Raw genomic sequence first — 14449 nt, 5'->3', positions numbered from 1 at the left:
CAGAAGACAGAATCTTCATACTCACCGCTGTGAAAACCTCAAATCACATTTATTCCAAATTTCTGCGTTGTTGGTTACATGTCTGAGCACAACTTCTTTCTTTTGAAACAGTAGACTGTACGACAGAGCTCTTCTGTGCTATTTTCCTCCTCTTCCGCTCCCGGCGCCACTGCACATTCACAGCATTGTGCCTCTTGAACGCCGACACAAGAGACCGACTTGTTAACTTCAACGCAGCAAACTTTGGCACTTTCATGTTCTCGAGGTTAGGTTCAAAGGTGAACCCAGACATGATACTGGAATTTCCTCCACGCCAGAATCAACGTTGCCACTGTACTGGATGCAAAATATCTGCGAGCCAGCGCTATCTCCCGAAACACAGACAGAGCGTCGTTCTTGAGAATAGGTCGAACACTGTCAAGGCGAGGTTTGCATTTATGTGGGAGAGGTTTCAAGAGACGCTTATCGCCGCTTAGTTCGCAAGGCGGGACTGAGGAAGCTCACGACGATTCAGACAAGAAAGCGAATAAATGATTAGGCCGTGAGTGACAATCCTCTGAGTAACCTGCTCATGTGAGTACGCGATGAACAAGCGAATTAGTAGATCTGACCCTGGGTGTGGCTTCATCGTGCCTGGGGGCAGAGGAAGGAAAACTCAGTCGTTGGGGTGGCATCTTATGTTAATTAAACCCAGCCCAATAACGAGGCACAGAGACCACACCCAGTAGCAGATTGCGTGCGATCGTGGCAAACATTTAAAACCTCACATGCCTGCGATAATCGATATACATATCGATAAATATTTCCATTGTTGTGCGCCGAGTCATTTATCTCCGATATCTGCTTTATTCTTGCGAATAAAACTTCAGGATGTGGACAGTGGCCTTCTGCGTTCTACCATCGCGTGATTTTGTAGATGATAACTACCATTACGGAGGTACATATCGCTTTCATCTTCAGTGTGAGCCTTGAGGACCTGAGATCTCAAGACTTCGGGAATTATCTTGTGAAAACTTACCAAATGGCTCGTCACACTAATCGATTGGAGGCTTCTTGTACATCACTTGTTGAAAAACAAATTCCGGGCACAATAGAATCAAACCAAAGAAGCATAAATTCCGAAAATGGTTTCTTCTTGGCGACGGATGTAACACTTAACAACACCACGACTCGGTCACTTAAACGTCGTTTGCGAAAACAGATTACAGAGAAACCCTCGTCCACCGCGGAGGATCCCTTCCTGGAAAGTGGCGTGTTTGGTGAATCCGCGCTGTGCAAACTCAATATTGTATGGTATCAATGGGGATTAGGGAACGCGGTCATGGAAAGTGAAGGTAAATTGAAAAATTGTAAATATTATGTAATGGACAATCTGCTCGAATTCTCGGTAAGGTGAGAATTAAAGTTAAATATCGACCTAATGTCGGGCCAACCGCTCCTGCGCTAATACCACCACCATGCAATTCATCTGGAATCTTGATTTTCTTGTTTACTGTCAAGACCTTAACAAATTTTCTTTTTGAGTCCAAAATATGGAAGAACAATGCGATGCAAGTTACCACGCACAACGCAGTTTTTGCGAGACGAAGATACGGCGAAAGTTGAGCCAAATATTTACACACTTAAGCCTACTGAATAAATCCAAGGTGGTAGAACAAATGCGTCCATAAAGACAACCATTTTTGGCTTTCAAAACAGCCTTGGTATTTAGTATTCCAGGCTGCTGTGAGCATGAAGACTAGACGATCTTCCAGACTAGGCCATCTTCCTCCCTGGTTTTTCTCGTATTCTACTACAGCGTGTTGGGCAGACCGCGTTATATCGAATTTCCCGCTTTTGATAAGTAATTGTTCGTATCACTGTCCATTTTTTCTTCCTATTTTCGTGTTATTATGTTGCCCAGACTTTAATTCTGATTTTTGATGACATAAATATAATGTGCATGACTGAATCTTCCTTGATGCTGAATTTTTCGCGTATAATCGAATCCAGTACGGACACCCCCGCGTTTGAGGGGGGGGGGGGGTTTGCTTTGTACTGTGGGAAGATAAGTGTATCACTGAAGTAGAGAAGCTTATCTTGCGGATGAATGTTGATTTTGCTCTTAACCAATTCATATCATCGCTTTGACGTTACGTTGAAGAATAATAAAAAAAAGAGTCATGGCGCTGCGCTTTCAGAAACAACCGACTGTGTTTCTGATAAAAGACAGCAAAACAACTTTAAGCATTGCACAAAATAACACCAGAGGTAACAACCAGCAAAAACACTACTCGAAGTACACGTTACTCAATCGAAAACTCCCACAAACCCCACGTCATGAAGACAGCTTCTGCCCCTGTAGTTTAATCTTCACACTGACAGCGGCAGTGTTTTTAATTTTCCTCATTAATTTTTAGAACCATCGCATCAGCGAGTCTCAAACCGTAATTTTTTAGCTTCAGGGGTATGTTGTATGGTGACTCGGCTGCAAGGGATTTTCACTGACGCCGTGCGAAACACTTCAAACCTACACTTGCAACAACGCAACGCAGTATATTTAATTATATCAGTTTAGCGAAACTCCTTTAAATGAAATTAGATAGTGCTATTAATTTTCGCTCCGGATGTAAAGGTTATGTTGTCATGACTCGATGCCCAGAACGTGGCTTGTACAAACGATTACGCCCTTTGACAGAAAGGTTTGCATTAAAATAAAGTATTTTAAGTATTTAAGTACTTATTAGTAATCTAAAATAAGTACACAAACAACTATTAACACTATAAAAAGACACTATTGCCATACGCGTTTCAACCTCAAGACGTCATCATCAGTGGCATCTGGGAAATTAACTCATTTCACCAAATTTCACTGATGATGAAATCTTGAGGTTGAAACGCGTATGGCAATAGTGTCTTTTTATAGTGTTAATAGTTGTTTGTGTACTTATTTTATATTCTAATACACTACACGGTATGCAAAGTTTTAAGATTTAGTAGTAATCTGTTATTATTATTATTTATTTAGTGTTCTGTCTGACGACAGTCCATATGAACAGGATCCTTCCATCCTTTTCTCGGACTGGGACCTGTTCATATACGTTCTTGGCAGATGATCCAGAAGTGGTTTGCCATTGCCTTCTTCTGTGTGTGAATGGAGTAATTGTTGGGATGCCACGGAGAAACCGGGGAAGCCCCCGGAGGAAAACTCCGTGTTGCCTAGACCACGGCCTTGCCCAACACAAGTTATAAATTCGGGCACCGCCGGGAATCGAACCCGAGACCCCAGTATTACAAGGCCAGCGTTCTGACCGCTAGACCACCGCGGCTCTAGTAATCTGTTATACCCAAATAATTTTACCCTCAGATAACACACCATTTCGGATCAAAATTCTTCATGAGAAGCCGCAATTCCATGACTTTTATGGAATCTGGAGGTTCACAAGAGCCTGCCAGCGGTCCCTGTCATGGGATAAATGAATCCTGAGTCAGAACGTTCGTGTTAACCGTGTTGGCCCAGCTAACACTTTAAAAACGGTGAAAATAGAATGTTTTGTTTGAATTCCTTTTTTCAGTAGTTCTTCATAGGTACATTGACCGATCAGATAAAATACGTCGTTGGCTAGCCCCAACGTGCCAGCTCTTGTTAACCATCCAGTGGCGGTTCACGCTAGCAGTGAGATGGCTAAAAACGTCTGGATGGAGTTGTCTAACGATGTTTCTTATCTGATCGCTTTTACTATGATCCAGTTTATGGAGTACCACTGAACAATGAAAGTAACTTTTATTTTTTTCTTTAAAATGTTAGACGGGCTAGTGAGGCTAACACGGTTAAAATGGACGCTTTGCTTCTGGTTTTCTTGTTCACACCAACTCTGTGAGATTCATTCAATGTACGTGTTGCACTGAATTTTGAGATAAAAATGTGTTCGTGGCAAGATTTCGAAAGATCGTGCTATAGTTCTTGTCTGTGCCAATGCCAAGATTGTAAAGTTAACGAAAAAGAAACTCTAGATGCTTAAAAATGTTAAATGCATGGCAATTCGGTAAAGTGCAAACAAAAAAATCTCGGATGACTTATGATTTATTTGAGGCTGCGTTGCAACATTGGGATCGGAGACTGTGACTGCAAAAGGAAATACATATAATTGGAGGAGGAATAACAGGAAGAAGAAGAATAAGAATAAAAAGCTGAGTTGTGAACTCCCACTTTGAATGAGGCTCTCGAAGCCATTAGGACCGCAAACCGCTTCTAAGAAGCTACAGCAGGGAACAGCAAAATATTGTCACAAAATTCTGAGCATCGAAGAATATTCGGGGCACGCCGCTCAAGACAGAATAAATGAACCCAACGTACACCACAGGATTTTATTTCATGAACTATAGGGTAGCCCTAATGCATATATTTTCAAAGATACAAATTTACAATTGGACAGTATCCAATTTTGTCATCGTTCCTGTCTAAACGCTGCATTACACATATATATCTTATATTAAAAATATACCAAAATACAGTATTTTATGTATTAATCCTAGAGGCCTACATTTCATCATGAAATCTTATTCAGCCCCATCGGTTAGAACGACACTCGTGTATAAGGACATGAATTATTGAATCCCTTATAAGTGCGTTAGACTGCTGGAAAAAAAATATCAGATTTTGAGAATCTGTTGTTTTAAAGGCAGCGATTCCACCACTGCTACTTTCAGAAACAGAGAGGACGCGTTGCGCGCCGTGTAGCCTGGGAAAAGGTTATCGACGTTTCAGACCTGCATAGAGCCTCCATTATAAGGGGAGACGGGACGAAATTATTGAGGCTACGGTCACCTCTGAAACGTCGGCCAATTTCTACCAGACGACACGGCGCAGAGGACAGTCATCTTTAGCCGGGAAAATTAATGTCATGGTAAGTCCCTCCGTTTGAGAAACGCTCCAAGCTCTAAGTAAATCACTTAACGGAATCGGAGCCTTCATCTCTGAAGAAAACAGGATCGCGGGAGATACATTTGGCGGCTAGAATTATAAATTACATGCATAAAGAAAAATAAAATGGAAAAAATAAGGCTCTTCACTGAACTGAAAGGGAATAATTGCGATAAAGTGTGCCCCTTTTATAAGCAGTAGTAAATTGATATGTGGCTATTCACTGCGTTCGCCCTGATGATGGAGGAAGTAATAACCTCTGAAACTTCGACAAACTTCTACCAGACAACATCCGAGATTCATTTTCGTTTCGGTGAAATGTTTTGTGCAAAAATCTTCTCTGAAAAGTCCGCCTCTTAGACCTCCCATGAAATAAAACAGAGCATCTCCATCTCAAAAAAAAACCAGTGACTGAACTTTGCTTTAAACCAATCACTGAGATTGAATTGCTGAGTCACGTGATTCAAATAAGCAGCGGCCATTCTCCGTTTTAAGATTCTGATTACACATGGACATAGAATAAAACAGAGACTGACTACAAACGAAGTCAAAACGAAAAAGAAAAGTCGAATTAGGAATGAAAGGAGAACTATGGAAAATAAGATTTATAGAGAACGTAGCAAAAGGAAGGGAAGAAAGTCCAGTCCGGGAGCGAGCCTTTATGATAGGCTACCCGCATTACGTGCACGCTCACTTTCAGCAGGACCCGTCTTGCCGCTGCTCGTCGCCTTGCAGGTCGTCGGCAACCCTTCTCGTTTGTACACAACACACAATTCCGAATTTTCGTTGCTGAAAAGGCTACAGCTTAAAATCTCATACTATGAGAAGCCTTAACAAATTTTAATTAGATTAATGCAGCGAAACTTTGGTTCTTAAGAAAGGAAGGCAAGAGACGATTAGAAGCTTTCCATATGAGATTTCGCACACCCTTAATAGTAGTTGCCAGAGGGGATATATTGTCAAATGAGGAAAATTAGGGCCCAAATAAAGACCACAACTACTGCAAATGAATACCAAACCATCTATTAATTTGGAAACCACATGTGAAGAGGAAATTGAGCTACTTACATAGAAGTCAAAAGGAACGAGGGATATAGAAAGACCAAGAAGTCGAAGGAATGGCCACCAATTTTAGTTTTCTGAACTCTGAACGGGCTTGATAGCATCCAAGAAGACGAAGATACCTAATTTATTTCTCATAAATTAAAAAAATTTAAAAAGTTCCATTGCTAGTTCGTGTCTCCTTAGTTTTTCACAGCGGCTTTGCCAGTGATCATACCAAATTCAAAACATAAAACTATATTTTTTATTATCCCTTCTTTCAAAACATTTTGCAATTGATATGGTCTTTGAAGTTATGATTGTTTAGGACCACTGAACGTCTAACTCTAGCCCTAGTATGAGATAATGTCGAACATTGTCCAAAGAATAAAACATGATACGTGAAACAAAACTGGGTACAATAAGATGTTCTAGAAACTCAGATCAAGAAATAATAGTTTAAATATCAAAAACACATATGCATCGTCATATAAATATACGATCTTCAAAATATGTTCAACGTTGGAGGAGACAGATATGTACCAGAAGGGAACCTGATCTGCAGTAAAGAACTACAGTGTCAGAAAAAAGAGCCAACGCACATTGAATAAATACAAGACTACGTGTACTCTTTGCCTCATTTCCCATTGTAAACTGAGACCGCAGTTAAATGACAGCGAAAAATGAGAAGTCCCGTGAGAATTCTCGCCCCATAACGTGGACAGGCGAAAGCACGCGATCCAAGAGAATCTTTTAGAACAGTGATATTCAACCTTTTTTGTTCTCGTACCCCCCAGACATAATTTCTCTTCAACTCTTTACCCCCAAAGTTTTTGGTGTATAATTCAAGTTATACATAGTATATAATCCACATCTAAAATAAATTAAATAAATTACATTACTGATTATTCAGTGATTATCATAAAATAATATTATTTTTTTAAAATTTCACTACCCCCTTAGATGTCTTCGCGTACCCCCAGATATAATTTCTCTTCAACTTTGTACCCCCAGAGTTGTTGGTGTATAATTCAAGTTATACATAGCATATAATCTACATCTAAAATAAATTAAATAAATTACATTACTGATTATTCAGCGATTATCATAACATAATATTTTTTTTTAAATTTCACGTACCCCCTAAGATGTCTTCGCGTACCCCAGGTTGAATACCACTGTTTTAGAAGCCTGCGTTTAAAATGACCGTCATCCTTTATCCCACTGAGACCATCTTCATAAGCAGGTGGACTTGATATATTACATCTCAACCTTCTTCGATATTTTTATAACAAGCTCATCAAATGTTGCCTAAACGGTCACCTTTGTTTATTAGTGGTTTATTCAACGAGACTGTCAATAACTGAGACTGTCTTCTTCTTCTTAAGGTGCTGTTTCCGAACGGAGGTTATCTATCATTAAAGCAATTCGTATTTTTGATGCACTCTCTAAGATTTCTCAGCCAGGATGTTCTGCGTCGTCCTCTTGATCATTTACCAAGCTGAGACTGTACAGAATCGAATTATAGGGTGATTAATTAATAATGCACTGCAAAGGACAGGGAATAAAGCAGTCGTGGCCTACTGTCCCGAAATTTTCTTCGAGGGACTGAGGGACATCATGTAAAACTTCAGTCAGGACAGCCCATCTCCGGGCCGAGATTTTGAACCCGGTACCTGCCGGAGTGTTAATCACTCGGATCTGACGTCTCATCTGTCTTATCAGCAGTCTGTTCATCCCTACAGGAGTAAATATCTAGCAGAGCAACAATAAATTTCCCATAATGTCTGGTCGATGGATCCAAGATCATAAAATAAGCATGCTCATACAGCAGTCGTGATTTTACGACCCCTCGTGACAGAATTGGCCGACAGCCAAGAGTTTGCCAGGCGAAATGCCAGTTTCTGTTTTGCCAGTGAATCAACTGACGATTCTTTAATCCACTAAACCCGCTAATAGCTTGCCATTCCACATTTACACGTTTGGATTTCAAATTAAGAACGACGACAATATTAGCATTTTTCCGCCCCGGCTAGGTCACACGACGGCGATACCAAATCACAAAGTACATCGTCACGGTAAAGACTCTAAAACCCCTGCAGAACATACAGGTAATCACCGAATAAATGCGTGTCTAAGAATGTTCTCCATTTGCCACACTAAAATTTACATCATACAACGTAATCCTCTGCACCAAAATACCCCCCCCCCCCCCCCCACTGCTGCTTCTTCTCACAACAATTAACGGAATCACAGAGTGGCCATCACAGAAGGGAAATTCCCCAGAAATTGGTTGGTAATCGCAGAAGGGGAACAGCGAGCGCGATTTTATGAAGATAAGTGTAGCACTGTGTTCCACGAAGTAAGCTGTATGCAAGTATAAAAGCGAAGACTAGCAGGACATAGAAAGAGCCTACAGATATATTTGCTGAGTAAGAAGACGCGAAATGCTGGACGTGGGGCTAGTTTGGATGCTGTGTGTCGGTTCTTCGCAGTACGACACGGGAGAGGCTTCTAAGTTTGCCTGCCGGCCGTCGCCGAAGCGCCATTATGTCGCTGTGTTCGCAGGAATTTCATTTGCAAGCCGTGCTCCTCAAGGAAATATAGCAAGGTCTTCTCCCGAGTCTCACGCCTTAACATTCATTAAAGGCTCGAATAGTTGGAAGTCCGTCCTACTTTTATCTTCGTAATTACACATTTCCAATTTTGCGCAGTGTTAAAGCATAAACATGAAGACTTCAACAGAAAACAGAGCAGGCCTACAGCCTGACATGAATCATCATCGACAGACCGATTGCAACAGTGGGCACACAACACAATGTCTAGTTTTCTTATTTGACCTATTGTTAATTATATATTCCTCAACAAAAGAATATCCGAATGGATTTAGTACTTATAGGCTAAACAATAAAAAAATAAATGAAACCAAAAATAAGTAACGTGGTCAGAAATAAAATAACTGGTAATTTAAAACGTAAAATGTAGTAAAAATTTATCTACCCCTGATTGGCTATTTTCAACTCCCTAGATCAAAAGAAGTGGTCAGGGTTGCATTGTGACGCTATGTTACATAAGCTAATTCTAACAAAAATTCAATTAAAGTTTGTACGACCTACTCGGGATTAAACACTGCAATGCCCTGCCAAAGTATTTACTTTCAAGAAGTTTCGAAATTCTTGACTGCGTATGTTCTCCGATAACCAGCTGAGTGACAAGTACCAGTCCTGCCATCTAGCGATCGAAATCAGAGAGCGTCTGCTTGCGACCCTCGTAAACACTTTCTTTGTCATGCCTATTAATTACTGTCAACATATTAAACAAATCACGTCGACAGATCGCCCTGATGATGGAGGCAGTATGACCTCTGAAACGTTGGTTAACATCGACCAGACTACACAGCGCAACAACCCAGAAGACGGAAATCTTCATACTTATCGTCCTGATGATGGAGGCAGTATGACCTCCGAAACGTTGGTAAACATCGACCAGACTACACAGCGCAACAACCCAGAAGACAGAAATCTTCATACTCTGATGACGGAGGCAGTATGACCTCTGAAACGTTGGTAAACATCGACCAGACTACACAGCGCAACAACCCAGAAGACAGAAATCTTCATACTCTGATGACGGAGGCAGTATGACCTCTGAAACGTTGGTAAACATCGACCAGACTACACAGCGCAACAACCCAGAAGACAGAAATCTTCATCGCCCTGATGACGGAGGCAGTATTACCTCTGAAACGTTGGTAAACATCGACCAGTCTACACAGCTCAACAACCCAGAAGACAGAAATCTTCATACTCATCGCCCTGATGATGGAGGCAGTATGACCTCCGAAACGTTGGTAAACATCGACCAGACTACACAGCGCAACAACCCAGAAGACAGAAATATTCATCGCCCTGATGACGGAGGCAGTATTACCTCTGAAACGTTGGTAAACATCGACCAGTCTACACAGCTCAACAACCCAGAAGACAGAAATCTTCATACTCATCGCCCTGATGATGGAGGCAGTATGACCTCCGAAACGTTGGTAAACATCGACCAGACTACACAGCGCAACAACCCAGAAGACAGAAATCTTCATCGCCCTGATGACGGAGGCAGTATTACCTCTGAAACGTTGGTAAACATCGACCAGTCTACACAGCTCAACAACCCAGAAGACAGAAATCTTCATACTCATCGCCCTGATGATGGAGGCAGTATGACCTCCGAAACGTTGGTAAACATCGACCAGTCTACACAGCTCAACAACCCAGAAGACAGAAATCTTCATACTCATCGCCCTGATGATGGAGGCAGTATTACCTCTGAAACGTTGGTAAACATCGACCAGTCTACACAGCTCAACAACCCAGAAGACAGAAATCTTCATACTCATCGCCCTGATGATGGAGGCAGTATGACCTCCGAAACGTTGGTAAACATCGACCAGTCTACACAGCTCAACAACCCAGAAGACAGAAATCTTCATACTCATCGCCCTGATGATGGAGGCAGTATTACCTCTGAAACGTTGGTAAACATCGACCAGTCTACACAGCTCAACAACCCAGAAGACAGAAATCTTCATACTCATCGCCCTGATGATGGAGGCAGTATGACCTCCGAAACGTTGGTAAACATCGACCAGTCTACACAGCTCAACAACCCAGAAGACAGAAATCTTCATACTCATCGCCCTGATGATGGAGGCAGTATGACCTCTGAAACGTTGGTAAACATCGACAAGACTACACAGCGCAACGACCCAGAAGACAGAAATCTTCATAATCTCATCTTACAAATCACGTCGAAATTAACAAGCTTAAAGGAGTGCGTTTTGTCTTTGTCTTTTGTTCATTTATTGCAGACAAATGCGTCGTAAAGATAATCTCAAATGCTTTCTCTTCCGTTTAAATATTCGCCTTATTGAAATGTGTTTAAAACAAAAGGCCTCAGATCGATAAGTCGATCTTGAAAGTAATCCCTGCCCTTAGATCTTAGCTTTATGTAATGTGGGGGGGGGTAATTACATTAATAACAACTAACGGGGATTCGAGAAATAAACTCGGTTCATACCCGAATATCAGAGTTAAATCAAATCAGGTCGGAGATGAATGATTTGGACAACCAGATGACGATGCGATATCCTATGCGATATCAAAATTTTCATCACGTTCTTACAACTTGGTCCGGTGCAAAAAGGTTTAGGCTATCTGCCTCAGCTGCAATGGACTACAAATGTTTGATACAAACTCGGAGGAACAGAAAATCAGCCCAGCCATGTTTACTCGGAAAACAGCCGATATCAAACAGTCGTGACGTCAGAGTATCGGCTCGAGCCCCAGGTTGTAACTGAGCTGACAAGGTCAACCCGAAGTAACTGTCACATGCCATGTGCAGTGAGACATGTTTTGGATGGGCTCCTCAGTCAGTTCAACCAATGCGGAGAGAGAGTGTCTCACGTGACACGTAAAAGAAGACCGTCTTTGACTAGCAGCACTAGATCTATTCCTACATAAAGCACTGTCAAAGAGGACACAGGCCTAAAGTAACATAATATGACACACTAGCATTGACATTTGGATGTCTGATTGCATGCTTTCTATTGTGTTAAAAATATGAATGCATGTTTTTTTTACAAACACGTTCCTATGAGAATTAAAAATATAAATATCAAAATGACGACAGTTTTATTGTTTGTCGCCAAAGCCATATGAACTGCTATTATGTTTACCAATGAAGATAAGAGAACGTGTAAGTTTATCACGGTTAAGAGAATATTAGGTGGAGAGTTTCTAATCAGAAAACAGAGCAGTATAAACACAGTAAAGGCAGCATTTTCCTATACTGGATACTGGGAACGACCCGTTCTTCAAGTGCCTGAGCACTGCGGGTCTAAACTTTTCGTTGACTTGATCTATAGACATTCGGCAGGACTCCTTGGACGAGGCCTCTACCTGTACACAGGACAGCACAACACAGACATCCATGGCTTGAGTGGGATTCGAACCCACGGTCCCAGCGACCAAGCGGCACAAGGCCCACGCCTCAGACCGCGCGGCCACTGCGGACCCCGCAGTAAAAACACATTTAAATAAGAAAGTTCAAAATACACGAAAAATCAACAACCTCAGAATGAAGTCTGAAAGTGTTAAATCGAGAAAACATATCGACTGACAAAGGAAAATATTCTGTGTTATGTAGGTCTGCGTGTAGAGATGTCGTTTAACCATTAAGTTGGCTAAACTTCTTTCCCGAACCAAATGAACTAGAAGCACTGATCGAAGCAATTAGTATTAATTATGACTTACTTTCAAAATCTTCGCTGGATCCCTCTATCGATAAACTGATAACAATTCACAGGCTGCCACTGCTGATACACTGTGACTGCAAGACCGTAACACAAACGCAAGAAAACAAACATTTACACTCGCAGCTCGAAACCCGCGCACTTTCAACACGCCATTTTTCACTGAAGTCGACTACCAACCTAACGGCCCGAAGTTTTAAATCGTTCGATGACTACATTTGTCGTTTTGATAAGGCTATAAAACGCATTTTCTCATCAGTCATTGAGAAGTAATTTGCGTACTTAGAAAATTTGTTTATCGTCCTATGCACATGGTATGCGTTTAATAAAACCTTTTTTAAACAAACTGTACATATCACTGCTCTTTGCTGATATTGATCACCTTCATATGTAGCATACGCCTCCGATATTACGTACACATTCCAACCTCTGCCCTGAATAAAAAAAAAGTGGAAATAATTTTCCTGTCGTATCATTGCTGTGAATGTCAGAAAGTTATTCACATTGAGGCACTTTCAGAGAGATTTGTAGTTTCGAGAACGTGAAAAAGTCACGCAGGAGACCAACGAAAAAAATATGATGGATTCTCCTACACCGGTATTTGATTTTGTTATGTGGGATGGTTCACTGTCATGACACACAATCCTTCTATCCGACCAACGACTTGAGATGATCTCCCTGCCCTAAATGTTACAAAATCTGATAGCAGTAGAATCGATGGCCGATTTCTGTGGAGGAACTAATTCATCATCGATATCAGAAAAGGAGTTATGCATTATTTCGCCTTAGATTTTCTCATTTGCTTTTTCTTTTCTTTTAAAAAAATTATTTTAGACTTTGGTGGCTTACTTCTGGATCACATTGTAAGGATGTCCGAAAAAGATGTACAAACATTCTCAGCGTATGAAATAAAGACACTTTAGTAAACTAAATCATTACGTACGTCAGCATTGGCACCTAGTGAATTAGCGAATCTATTGTAGGTGTTCAAAATGACCAACGTCAGCTTCGTGACACCGTTGAACAACTGACTACAAGGGGCCACCAAAGTTGCTGGTGTTTATGCGCCTTTTTTGGGACAGCCTGTATTATTTAGACGTGCCTAGGCCTCAAACGACTAATCGAAAGTGATTAAATGTCGACTTTCTGTATTATAGTCGGTTGCCAGAGCCTTGCTTGTTGAAGCGATGACTGTAATTGACACGCCTCTGCTGCAGGTTACGGCCATTCGACTCCTAACACGGTGGGCGGTAAGCTGTTCACCATGTGCTACGCCATCGTCGGAATCCCCCTGGGCCTAGTAATGTTCCAGAGCATAGGGGAGCGTCTCAACAAGTTCTCATCAGTGGTGATACAGAACGTGAAGCGCCTACTGCGATGCAAGGACGTCCAAGCGTCCGAGATTAACCTGATCTGCGTGGTGACAACACTCAGTAGCCTCACGATTGCAGGGGGCGCAGCTGCCTTCAGCCGCTACGAGGGCTGGACCTACTTTGACTCCGTGTACTATTGCTTCATCACTCTGACGACGATCGGCTTCGGCGATATGGTCGCATTACAGAAAGACAGTGCCCTGGAGACCAAGCCTGAGTACGTGGCCTTTGCGCTCATTTTCATCCTGTTCGGTCTGGCGATAGTGGCCGCGTCGTTGAACCTCCTCGTTCTCAGATTCGTCACCATGAACACGGAGGATGAGCGGCGCGATGAGGCTGAAGCCCTTCAGGTAACAATCTGTACATACATATTAATTATTGTATATTCCGTGTATCCGCAAGTTGGTCAGAATGACAATAGGATATGCAATCAGCCATAAAATACACAACTCACAGACAAATACATATTCACAACATAATCGGGATTTCATCTAAAACACAGCTTACACACGAAGTATACAAATGTTATGCTAAACTCATACATATACAGTAGATGGTTTATACTACATAAAGACTTAAAAACTTTACAAACATTATGACTCATTTTTAAACTTTTGGAGTTCCTTAACAACATAAAATGAGTGTGTATTTCATTTTCAATGCTATTTAATCATACCATTTTGAATATTTTGATGTCATTACAGAATGAAAACAGGCAAAACAAATTAATTTGAGTGTGTCAGGGTTGCTTTTATGAAATATTTATCAAAGTGCATAACATGCTGTGCTTGAATAAGGAATAATGTGATAAACATGATTCTTCCA

The 14449-nt window shown here is 41.4% G+C and overlaps 1 protein-coding gene across 2 annotated transcripts in view; it reads left to right on the top strand.

Moving 5' to 3' along the window:
• The window catches only part of Task6 (TWIK-related acid-sensitive K[+] channel 6), a 55599-nt gene that overhangs the window by 31942 nt on the left and 9208 nt on the right, over positions 1-14449 (top strand). For both annotated transcript variants that reach the window (XM_022062685.2, XM_087345119.1), the window contains one exon: positions 13469-13974. In XM_022062685.2, coding sequence (XP_021918377.1) covers positions 13469-13974 — 506 coding nt within the window. The remainder of the gene's footprint in view (positions 1-13468; positions 13975-14449) is intronic.

Source organism: Zootermopsis nevadensis, unplaced genomic scaffold (assembly GCF_977971745.1).
Source record: "Zootermopsis nevadensis isolate Lab colony 2312 unplaced genomic scaffold, Znev_1.0 Znev_ptg000008l, whole genome shotgun sequence".
Lineage (NCBI taxonomy): Eukaryota > Metazoa > Arthropoda > Insecta > Blattodea > Termopsidae > Zootermopsis > Zootermopsis nevadensis.
Note: the sequence above shows the minus strand (reverse complement) of the source record. Positions and strands in the feature narration are given on the sequence as shown.